General features: G+C 43.3%; 2 protein-coding genes across 16 annotated transcripts in view; both read right to left on the reverse strand.

The window, feature by feature from the left end:
* LOC114642585 (NACHT, LRR and PYD domains-containing protein 3-like) overlaps positions 1-12,395 on the reverse strand; it is a 1,142,003-nt gene that overhangs the window by 75,802 nt on the left and 1,053,806 nt on the right. The window lies entirely within an intron of this gene.
* Positions 1-12,395, reverse strand: part of LOC114645164 (uncharacterized) — a 44,789-nt gene that overhangs the window by 4,915 nt on the left and 27,479 nt on the right. Inside the window, exons 2-5 of one of the 2 annotated variants that reach the window (XM_051921821.1) lie at positions 12,150-12,325; positions 1,563-1,729; positions 1,188-1,362; positions 249-308 (exon numbers count right to left, since the gene is read on the reverse strand). In XM_051921821.1, the coding sequence (XP_051777781.1) occupies positions 249-308; positions 1,188-1,362; positions 1,563-1,729; positions 12,150-12,234 (487 nt within the window). In that variant the 5' untranslated portion in view covers positions 12,235-12,325. Of the gene's footprint in view, positions 1-248; positions 315-1,187; positions 1,363-1,562; positions 1,730-12,149; positions 12,326-12,395 lie in introns of both variants that reach the window. The other variant, XM_051921820.1, reaches the window with a different exon arrangement.

The raw sequence follows: 12,395 nt of genomic DNA on the forward strand, positions 1-12,395 counted from the left end.
AAATATCACACAGATGTTAATGTTTTTCTCCAGAAAGAGAACAACAGACACAAGAAAAAAGTGTGGTGGAGAGTAAGACTTTAGGACCCTCAGAATCTGACAATTTTGGAAAATATTAAAAGAATAAGATTAGTGAACTTATTGAGATGAATGGCCTGATCTCGTCACAATTGTTTTAAATTTATTTGTAACTGAGGAGCAGAGTCCTGGAGGAGCTGATGACTGGAGACACAAAACCAGTGGCTTACCTTTAATACGAGCATCAATGGGAGTGGGCTGGAGACTGGCCTGAATGTTCATCAAGAGGTCTGGTCCTGGTGAAATAAGAAGAAGAGTCAGTTATAACAGTAAAGGGTAAAATTAACAAAGGTATACACAAGTACACAGTGAGGTATACAACTAGAAAAATATCAAAAACGAAGGTGCACTTTGTCTGGCAACAATGAAGAGTTAACGTCTGAAAGTAAAGAACAAATCACCAATGTGTGTCCATATTGGAGTCTGAAATTAACTGTCCAGGAAAAAAAAAACAAGAAAATGACACACCAAACAGTTTTAGGAACAACAGACATATTGTGTGTTTATCATGCTGAGGAGATCAGGACGCAAAGTAGAGAGCAGGGACTCTTTACTGAGGCCTCAGGGGAACAACAAGCTTCATGGGGATCTGAGGAAGAAACGTCTGAAAATACAAACATGATAAGCATGAGTGTGGGCATCTGGGGGCATCTGAAGCTCAAGTTTACACACACGGACATCAATGGTGTCAAAAAACAACAGAATCTGTAACTTCCTGTTAAAGAAAGAAAAATAAAATCTTATTACTGATCATCCTGGAGGGCTGTAGGTATAGGCTTATAAAGTGTAGAAGGGGAGACATGCAAATCAAATGTGCTGTCATGATATGTGGCACATAGGTGACAGTAGCACACCAGTTACTAAATAATATGGTGGGACCACTGACCCCTTGTAAAGACTTTAATAAAACCTAAAAGATATTAGGAAGTCTTGACATTGACAGCCATCAAGCAGACATCTCGGTGTAAGTGACGGACCTGACAGTTGTGTGTCCAGTGGCCTACAGACAGTAATGTCGTGTTTGGTGTTCCTGTGACTCTCACTTTGTCTCATTTTGTGATTTCTACACATTCATTGTTTTGCTAACTCTTAAGACTCCATTAACTCACCACCCTCTGTCACCTCCTTCAGTATTCTTGTCATGTTCGGTGAAGGAAATCTCACAAGTTCTTCAGCCAGCGCCTCCCACAGGCTCACCAGTACCACACTGTCCATCTTCATTATGTCACTGATGAAGGACTCCACACCTGCTCGCCCCTCAGACTTTTCCTTGGCTTTGAATCTCTGAAAGACAAGCAAGTGACCAGAGGGCTACTTTAGAAAAGACCACTGAAGGAGCAGAGCAGAGTGGTCAGTAGGGTCTGATGACCTCACAATAGCAGAAATACCTGCTATGGAGGGTCAGGCAGTCTCAGATGATTCTTCTGAGCTCACCATCTCTGCTCAGCTCTCTGTGCCTCGTACTGACAGGGAGACCCACCTACCTTGGCCTCATCGTTAGTGAGGATGTTCTTGGTGGCCAGGTTCTGCAGGATACTCGTGATGTCATAGTCAATCACATAAGCCAGGTAGGGCTTGTAGAACTCAGTGATCTTGAGGAGATCCTCATGAGAGAAGGTTTGCATTACTTTAGAAAACTTGTGTGTTAAACCTGAAATGGAAAGAGAAAAGATGAAAATTCAGAGATGAGGTTGTGTTGGAGGCTCAGGGATCAGAATTCAGTCTGACATGACCACCTCTTTCAGTCCTAACTAGTGGCCTCATCTATTCACACAGTAAATATGAGAGAATAACATTAATGACAGGCTGGACTGGTCTCATAACACAGTGGAGCTGCTGTATATAAGAAAGCAGACTGTACTCCTTTAATATGAGTTGTGATGTCCTTTACATGTTCTACAACTATGTGATGGCCAGTGTGGTGTGCTCGGTCAGTAATATCACTTCAAAAGAGGACCACCACATCAATAAGCTTACGACTATAACTATACGAAATGAAATGCTAGTTATTCATTACAGAATTAATATTCTTTATACTTACACATTCATAGTAAAATAGCTCTTATTATGGATAAGCGTTACAGCTGAATGCGTTGTTGTAAAGACCAAGAAATCGATGTGAGAGGAAGTGCCGTGTCATTAAATTTAACTTAACTTAAATGTGTTCAATTCACAGTTTAGTTTTTTTACTTAGAAAAAGTTATAAAAAATGTTTACATTTTAAGAAAAATAATAAGTTAACATTATTCTTAATTTTTTATTGAATTAGAATTAAATAATCAATAAAAAGGGTAAAACCCATTTTTATTAATTAAAGTAATGATTATTTTGCGTATAGTTAGCCATTTTTTGTTATTATTTTTCACACATGCAAGGTTTATTTTTTACAGTGAGTGGTGATCAAATTGAATCAAAGTCCCTTCCAGTTTCTGATCCATTGCTTTATTTTGTTCATCAGGTTTAGTCAGAGTTCAGTTTGGGGTTTCAAGCCTAAAACACAAATGTCCTTTTGGGTTCCTTTGTTGTGTGAAGGCGTCTCCACAGACAAGTCAGCTCATCCTTGAATTTTGTCTTCATTCTCAGATGACTCAGATGACCACAATGTTGGTAGAGTTGCAGTTTTGCCCTTCGTTTTACCGTTCAGGTGGTGGTAGTGCAGTCGGCTTTCTGCTCCTCTTCTTATTCTGATTAATTATCAGGCCTTGGGTGCCACAGAAAGCCAAGCCAAATGGGACAATGCCAGCTTGTCCTACAGTGGAGTGGAGCTACTGGTGCACATCACACACAACTTCTGCTCCAGCAGTAAGTGTTTTTTTTTTCCAACTCTTTCATCAGTGTACGTGTGTGCCTTATGTTTTTGTGACGTCTATAATTGTGTTTAACCTGTGAACTCATTACAGCACTCTGAGCCTACACTCTGTGAAGAGAGCTACACAAAATAAACTGAACTGAACTGAAATAGTGACGTCACAGGATCTGCTTGTCTACTTAAAGCAGATTACTGAGGTGCTGCTGGTCGGCTATTCCCATGTTTGAAAAGTGTGGTGAGTGCAAATTCAATGTCATCTGATGTTGATGCATCCAATATGCTTGGCCTCCTAGTTTTCCTCTTGTTCTCTGGACCAATCAAAATGCACACACAGCAGGGGTGAAAATGAGACTCAACTGCTAGAGTTGGCTTTTGGGGATAACCTTCATAAGAAGTTTGGAATTCTTGAAAAACAAGCCCCCCGTTCTTAGACAACTGGCTGCAGTGCCTCTATTGTATGTCAGGTGATTTTTAAAGTTGTCTTGTTGTTCTCTGAACAGTTGGCTTAATGAATCCTGCATATGAGGGACTGAAGGGCACTAACAAGTCTGCCTCTCTTGCCAGTTGGCTTAATGAATCCTGCATATGAGGGACTGAAGGGCACTAACAAGTCTGCCTCTCTTGCCTTTTACTGGTACAAATTTACTTAGCTGTACATTTATATTAGTAATAAACTAGAAGAGCATTTAAAGGTAAAGGTGTTCAGGAGTCAAATGAGGTCTCCGTCTCTCTCTCTCTCTCGTGTTTTTGGATTCATTGTGACTTGTAGAAGGAAACCAACCAACTGCTGGGCCATTTCCTAAGCAGAATTAGGAATTTATAAAACACAAACTTGATGCAGATGTTGGTTTAAAGTTAGAGAAGCGTGTGACCATCTGTAAATCACACTCAGACTATTGTGGTGTTGGCATTTTAGGTATTCTAAGCAGCAGGATAATGAAGTGAACAGAAAATCATTTTTCATTACACTTTTCAATGTCAAATCAGTTACACTGTGATGTCAGTCTATTAATCCATACATCTGTTTTCTATACTCGACTCTCCTAAACCCATAACTGAACTGGGATTGAGCCATTCATCTTTGATGGTCTCTAGAATGTCAGCTCCAGGATGTCTAAATCAGCTAGTAAGTCAGTCATCATCATACAAAAACAAAACATATACCATTAAAAACATCTAAATGGCAGAAAATCTTATATTTTTTGTCTGTTTGTCGATGTGTTTTAATTGTGGTAAAATGAACACTTTCTTATTTTAATACAGTCATATGAAAATGTTTCGGAACCCCTTAATTCTTTGGATTTTTGTTTATCATTGGCTGAGCTTTCAAAGTATCAACTTCCTTTTAATATCTGACATGCCTTATGGAAACAGTAGTATTTCAGCAGTGACATTAAGTTTATTCGTTTAACAGAAAATATGCTATGTGCATCATAACAAAATTAGACAGGTGCATAAATTTGGGCACCCCAACAGAGATATGACATCAATACTTAGTCGAGCCTCCTTTTATAAATATAACAGCCTCTAGACGCTGTCCTCCTATAGCCTCTGATGAGTGTCTGATTCTGGATGGAGGTATTTCTGACCATTCTTCATACAAAATCTCTCCAGTTCAGTTCAATTTGATGGCTGCCGAGCATGGACAGCTTGCTTCAAATCAACCCATAGATTTTCAATGATATTCAAGTCAGGGGACTGTGACGGCCCTCCAGAACATTGTACTTCTCCCTCTGCATGAGTGCCTTTGTAGATTTCGAACTGTGTTTTGGGTCATTTTCTTTTTGGAATATCCAACCCCTGCGTAACTTCAACTTTGTGACTGATGCTTGAACATCCTCCTGAAGAATTTCTTGATCCATCCATCCATTATTCACCGCTTATCCAAGGTCGGGTCACAGGGGCAGCAGCCTAAGCAGGGAAGCCCAGACCTTCCTCTCCCTGGCCACCTCCTCCAGCTCCTCTGGGAGGACCCCAAGGCGTTCCCAGGCCAGCCGGGAGATATAATCCCTCCATCATGTCCTAGGTCTGTCCCATGGCCTTCTCCCAGTGGGGCATGCCCGGAACACCCCCCCCAGTGAGGCGTCCAGGGGGCATCCTAACCAGATGACCGAACTACCTCAACTGACTCCTCTCAATGCGGACGAGCAGCGATTCTAGTCCGAGTCTATCCCGGATAACTGAACCCCTCACCCTTATCTCTAAGGGAAAGTCCAGCCACCCTGCAGAGAAAACTCATTTCGGCCGTATCCGTGATCTTGATCTTTGGTCACTACCCAAAGTTCATGGCCATCGGTGAGGGTAGGAACATAGATCGACTGGTAAATCGACAGCCTCGCCTTTTGGCTCAGCTCTCTCTTCACCACAACAGACCGTTGCAGAGCCCACATTACTGTGGATGCCACACTGATCCATCTGTCAACCTCCCACTCCATTCTTCCCTCACTCGTGAACAAGACCCTGAGATACTTAAACTCCTCCACTTGATGCAGTAATGTGTTCCCAACCCGGAGAGAGCATTCCACCCGTTTCCGGCTGAGAACCATGGCCTCGGATTTAGAGGTGCTGACTCTCATCCCCGCCACTTCACACTCGGCTGTGAACTGCTCCAGTGAGAGCTGGAGGTCACTGTCCGATGAAGCCAACAGAACCACGTCATCCGCAAAGAGCAGAGAAGAGATTCTGAGGTCACCGAAGCAGACTCCCTCCACTCCTTGGTTGCGCCTAGAAATTCTGTCCTAAAACTTATGAACAGAATCGGTGACAAAGGGCAGCCCTGGCGGAGTCCAACCTCAACAGGAAATGAGTCTGACTTATTACCAGCAATGCGGACCAAGCTCCTGCTCCTCCTGTACAGGGACTGACTGGATCATAACAATGAGCCTTGTTCCCCATACTCCTGGAGCACACCCCGCAGGATGCTTCGAGGGACACGGTCGAATGCCTTCTCCAAATCCACAAAACACATGTGGACAGTTGGGCAAACTCACATGCCCCCTCCTGGATCCTAGCCATGTTGTAGAGATGGTCCAGTGTTCCATGGCCGGGACGGAATCCGCATTGTTCCTCTTGAATCCGAGATTCAACCATCGACCAAACTCTCTTCTCCAACACCTCTAAATAGACCTTATCGGGGAGGCTGAGGAGTGTGATCCCCCTATAGTTGGAGCACATCCTCTGGTCACCCTTCTTAAAAATGGAACCACCACCCCAGTTTGCCAATCCAGAGGCACTGCCCCCGATGACCATGCGATGTTGCAGAGACATGTCAACCAGGACAGCCCCACAACATCCAAAGCCTTAGGGAACCCAGGGTGAACCTTGTCCACCCCAGGGACCTCGCCACCTTGGAGCTTTTTAACTACCACGGCAACCTCAGCCCCTGATATGGACAGCAAACCCCCCCCCTGCAGTCTGCAGTTGAAGTCAGCAGGACTCCATCTCCACTGTACACAGTGTTGGTGGAGCACCACTTTCCCCTCCTGAAGCACCTGATGGTTTGCCAGAACCTTCTCGGTGCTGACTGAAAGTCGTTTTCCATGGGTTCCCCAAACTCTTCCCATGCCCAAGTTTTTGCCTCTGCAACAGCCAATGCCACCACATGCTTTGCCCGCCGGTACCCCTCAGCTGCCTCTGGAGTCCCACTCAACCAAACCCGATAGGACTCTTTCTTCAGCTTGACGGGCTCTCGACGGCCTTAGGTATCCACCACTGGGTTTGTGGATTGCCGCCACGACAGGCACCGACAACCTTGCAGCCACGTTCTGCTGCTTCGACAATGGAGGCTCGGAACATGGCCCATTCAGACTCAATGCCTTTCGCCTCCCTCGGAATGAGGTTGAATTTGTTGATATTGGGTTGAATTCATCTGACCCTCGACTTTAACAAGGGCCCCAGTCCCTGAACTAGCCACACAGCCCCACAGCATGATGGAACCCTCCACCAAATTTGACAGTAGGTAGCATGTGTTCTTCTTCTGCCATGCAAAGCGCTTTTTGTTCTGACCAAATAACTCAAGTTTTGTCTCATCAGTCCAAAGCACTTTGTTCCAAAATGAATCTGGCTTGTCTAAAGGAGCATTGGCATACAACAAGCGACTTCTTTCTCATCACCCTGCCATACAGATGTTCTTTGTACAAATTGTGCTGAATTGTAGAATGATGTACAAATACACCATCTGCAGCAAGATGTTTTTGCAGGTCTTTGGAGGTGATCTGTGGGTTGTCTGTCACCATTCTCACAATCCTGCTCATATGCCGCTCCTGTATTTTTCTTGGCCTGCCAGACCTGCTGGGATTGACAGCAACTGTGCCTGTGGCCTTCCATTTCCTGATTCCATTCCTTACAGTTACAGAAACTGACAGTTTAAACCTCTGAGATAGCTTTTTGTAGCCTTCCCCTAAACCAGGAGACTCAACAATCTTTGTTTTCAGATCTTTGGAGAGTTGCTTTGAGGATTCCATGCTGTTACTCTTCAGAGGAGAGTCAAAGGGAAGCACAACTTACAATTGACCACCTTAAATACCTTTATATCTCATGACTGGACACACCTGTCTATGAAGTTCAAAGCTTAACGAGCTCATCCAAACAATTTGGTGTTGTAAGTAATCAGCATTGAGCAGTGACAGGCACTCAAATCAGCAAAATTACAAGGGGATCCACATTTGTGCACAGCCAGTTTTTCACGTTTGATTTAATTTCATATAACTAAATACTGCGTCACTAAAAATCTTTGTTCGGAAAACACCGCAGTACTCAGATGTTCCTGGGAAATGAAAGACAGACCACTGTTATCTTTTTTGTTGAAAGGAGAGTCAATTATTATGCAGCCTGAGAGGGGTTCCCAAACTTTTTCTTATGACTGTGTATATATATATATATATATATTGTGAGATATGGCTGGCTATTTATCCCGGCCAATACCCCCAGGCCACCAGATGGGGCCCTCCTTGCAGCATGTAAGTACCCCGAATGCCAGCAGGGAAGTATGGACAGTGGACTTTTAATGCACAGCCCTGCTGGATACCACTGGGGCTGCCAGGAGTCGCTGCAGGGAGGACCAGGGATTGTTATTTGCACCATTACCCGGAAGTGCGTCTTAATCACAGCAACACAAGGAATGACGTGCTTCCGGGGTGAAGAAAAAGGATTTTTATCAGACCCGGAAGTGTCCCATGTCACGTGGACAGAGAAGGCAAAACACTTCCGGGTCAAGGACTATAAAAGGACGATGGGAAATCCAGACGCTGAGCTGAGTTTGGAGGCAGGGTGGCTAAGCATCTGGGAGTGGAGGATTGAGTATAGTTTATTGTAGTGATTATTGATTTATTAAAGTATTGTAGAGAGGAAGGTGCTTGGTGCACTAATTTATAATAAATATTCATTTTGGATTTTTATCTGGTGTCTGACGTCTGGTCTGAGGGTTCAAGGGGTCACAGGGACCCTTAAACTGTCACTATATATATATGTATATATATATATATATATATATATATATATATATATATATACACGCCAGTGGTGGACCGTCAGGGCCTGTAAGGCCTTCTCTGCTGGCCTAAAAAAATATCTGAATCACAAACTGATGTTATTTATATTTTGTCCATGAATACTTATTAAATAATTCCAAATAGTCTGTCTGCTTCCTTTCATAGCTTTTCCGATGGTTGTGCTGCTTCCAGACATGTATTTTCGTATTAAAGCATTTACCCAATCACATTTCAGCCATCATTTGTTGCCAGGCAGGGTCAAAGTCAAAGAAGTCTGCCAGGAGGTCTTCACAATCCATTCTGCAGACCCTCTAACACAAAATAAATGTCGATTAAACCGTTGCTTCAACCAGTCAGATTTTGAGTTGGTTTCACTAGGGCCCTCTAGCAGGTGTACGGCAACGTCACCGTATTCAGACCCATTGATTGGATAGACTCTATCCAATCAATGGGTCTGAATACGGTGACGTTGCCATACGCCTGCTAGAGGGCCCTAGAGAGGATGTTATCTCTATCCGATAGAGAAGAAAGATGCTCTAAAGGAACTGTTTCATCACATTCTGGAGCATCATGACGAGTATGATGAGGACACAGTGCGCTGTGCTGATGGATTTAAAGCACGTCTGGATGATTTTGAGTTTTGTTTTTTGCTTCACACATTAAATGGCATTTTTGAGTATTCAGACGTGCTCTTTTCAATACTACTGGACAAAAAACTAGATGTGCAGTTTTGTCTGTCTAGGGTATAGGAATTCTGTGACACTGTTGAGCGACATAGAAGCCGATATGAGGAACTTTACGAGGCCACTGAACGCATCGCAGGCGCTCTGAATGCATGAAGAGGTCAAGCGCAAGATCCTCACATGCACTACTGCCAACTCCATGGCAGGATTCTGGACAATATTATTTGCCAGACACAGACCAGATTTCAAGACCACGAAAAACTGATGTTTGTCACGCTCCTCGACCCCCAGAAGTTTTGGGAATACAAGAAAAATTTCCCACATGCAGCCTTCTCCAGTTTAACACAGAGCCACGGAGCACTTTTTGATCTGTCTCGTTTAAAAACAGAACTGACTGTAATGTATGCCATGGATGATTTTGCAGGAAAATCTCCCACTGATCTCCTTGACTTCCTTCATCAGAAAAATCTGAATGAGAGCATCATGGGGCAGCTGTACACATTGGTATGTTTTTGGCGGTGACCATTCCCGTGTCCACTGCTTCTGTCGAGCGGACATTTTCAGCCCTAAAGTGAATTAAAACTTATGCCAGAAATACGACTGGGCAGGTTCGACTTTCAGCATTAGCTTCGATGACGATAGAAAGGGACTTCGTGATGGAACTGAAGTGCACAGATAATCTGTACGACAGAGTAATTGAACTGTTTTTGAGGAAAGAGAGGAGGATGGATTTTGTTTACAAATAATCCGAATTTTTGGTGAGTAAAATGTTGTGATTTTCCTAAATAATATTGCAAGTTTATGAGATATTATTAATGTTTTTTATGTGTGTCGCGGCTATAGCTGCAGTAGAAAGGAACTTGTTCACCCCTGGTTTGTCTATTCAATAAAGGCATTTATTGTGGCTACAGGAGTTATCTATCTGCAATGCAACAGCTCTTTATACTGTATTTCTGCATATTAAGATGGTTTTTATAACCATAAATTAGTTTCTGAGGGGTGGGTTGATTCAGACGGAGCACTACTGTAGGCCTAGCTGTGAAATGCACGGTCTACCACTGATATACACACTGGGCGGCACAGTGGCACAGTGGGTAGCGCTGCTGCCTCGCATTTGGGAGACCTGGGGACCTGGGTTCTCTTCCCCAGTCCTCCCTGCGTGGAGTTTGCATGTTCTCCCCGTGTCTGCGTGGGTTTCCTCCGAGAGCTCCGGTTTCCTCCCACAGTCCAAAGACATGCCGGTTAGGTGGATTGGCGATTCTAAATTGGCCCTAGTGTGTGCTTGGTGTGTGGGTGTGTTTGTGTGTGTGCTGCGGTGGGTTGGCACCCTGCCCGGGATTGGTTCCTGCCTTGTGCCCTGTGTTGGCTGGGATTGGCTCCAGCAGACCCCTGTGACCCTGTGTTTGGATTCAGCGGGTTGGATAATGTATGGATGGATACACACACACACACACACGTGCACACACACACTATATCTTAAATAGCCCTTGTCTTAAGCTGGGGCTCACCACACAAGTAGCTAGGAGGGAAGTCAAACCTAACGACTGCAGTTGCTAGATCACCTTGAGCAGGGTATTGCACGGGATGGCAAAATACACAACTCACATTTTAGAGCCCATTTCTAAAGTATTGCGCACAACATGTGCCACATTCTGAAAGTCAATGACATGATGCCTGGTGTCTTAGTATGGCAAGTTGTGCTTCAATCTCAGTCCTTTCTTTTTGTTTTCTCCATTCTCTGCTGGTGTGATAAGCACAAGACAAGCATCTCTTTTCTTCTTTATTTGCAGTCTCATTGTTTGCCTTTTACTTGTAGATGAGGGATCATTGATTGTCAGCTCTTGCTAATACACAGAAGAGTCCGGGCCTACAACAGGGTGAGTCTCAGATCAGTCTGACTGAGTCAGTGGGAATGTGAAACTGCACGACTGCCATCATGAGAGGGTCTTGTAACTGTCCCTGACTTCCTAAGGTTATGCAAATGAAAGCTTTCAGAGTTTAAATTACAAATCTTTAGTTCAGCTGCGTTACATTTTGGAGAGTGCGATTAGCTTACTTCCGTATGTCACAGTTTACCATCTGCTCTCAGACATTACACTCGATTGAAGTCGGTCCACCGCACTCACTAGTCAGCCAACCACACTCATAGCAGGTGTGTTTTTGTGTTTATTTTTTTGTGTTTTATTTCTCATCTATCTATGGCTGTAACTGTAGCCTACTCTTAACAGTTTCATGATAAACACTCCAATTCACTTTATATATTTTTTATATGATGCTCTGAATAAACGTCTTCAAAATGACTTGTGATAACCTAAAGATCAGTAAACAACATTTTAAAGTCTTTACAGTGCAGCATTTCTTGTAGTGAGTTCAGTTGCTTCATTTGTAAACTAAGAAAAGTCACACCTTATTTTATAGAAAAGAGAGATGGACAAGTAAGGCAAAAAGAAACAGAGCAGAGGATAAGAAAACTGAATGAGAGTGCTTTAAAATGTGTGAGTAATCCTGCCTGATGTGCTGTGCTCTTCTTATGTAGATTACTTATAGAAAGAGGCAGCACAAAGCCCCCCAAAGGCTCCAGACCCTCTTTGACTGTGTCACGCTGCGCTTGCACGGAGGTCTGCTTTTGTGAAGGGCTGTGTTTTTAAGGATCGCTCTCATCTGAAAGCTGTGGTGTTTCATGTGTGTCTTTTAAGGAGCACTGCAGAAGCACCAGGAGCAGAAACGTAAAAGAGTGAATATAAAAGAGCACACTAATATGACATGAACTTACTGTTAACGGCACATATAGAACATTTAAACAACATTCAACTATGGAGTTGTAAAAGCACTGCTCAGGGGCAATCAGATGTGAAGTCACAAAGATTAAAACACAAACAGCAAGATTTCAGTACAGTGAGTGATAGAAGTCAGCAGTCCACACACTCAACATTCACAAAGCAAATGTTAAAAAAAGAAGCACACACACACACACACACACACATACACATACACACAAGGAATTTGTTTTTTAAATAAAGTCTGTTGCTTCAAAACTGTTCTGGATGAAGATTTTGAAATTCAAGGAGGAAGTCACCAAGTTTTACTCACCAGACAGAGCAGCAATGTCTTCATCTGATCTTCTTTTCCTGGAGAACATTGACACAAACTTCTTACACAAGCCATCGTCACTCATCTTTAGGTTTTATGGTTTAAATGACCGTTTATCTCTTCTAAAGACACTTTTACTTTCACCAAAGTTCAAGTGAGCTCTCAGCAGGCTACAACTGTGGAAACAAAAAAAAACAACAACAACAACAGCTGAGTAGTTAGATGGCAGGCTTAGGTGTGTCACTC

This window comes from Erpetoichthys calabaricus (genome assembly GCF_900747795.2).
Source record: "Erpetoichthys calabaricus chromosome 1 unlocalized genomic scaffold, fErpCal1.3 SUPER_1_unloc_25, whole genome shotgun sequence".
In the NCBI taxonomy this organism is placed as follows: domain Eukaryota; kingdom Metazoa; phylum Chordata; class Cladistia; order Polypteriformes; family Polypteridae; genus Erpetoichthys; species Erpetoichthys calabaricus.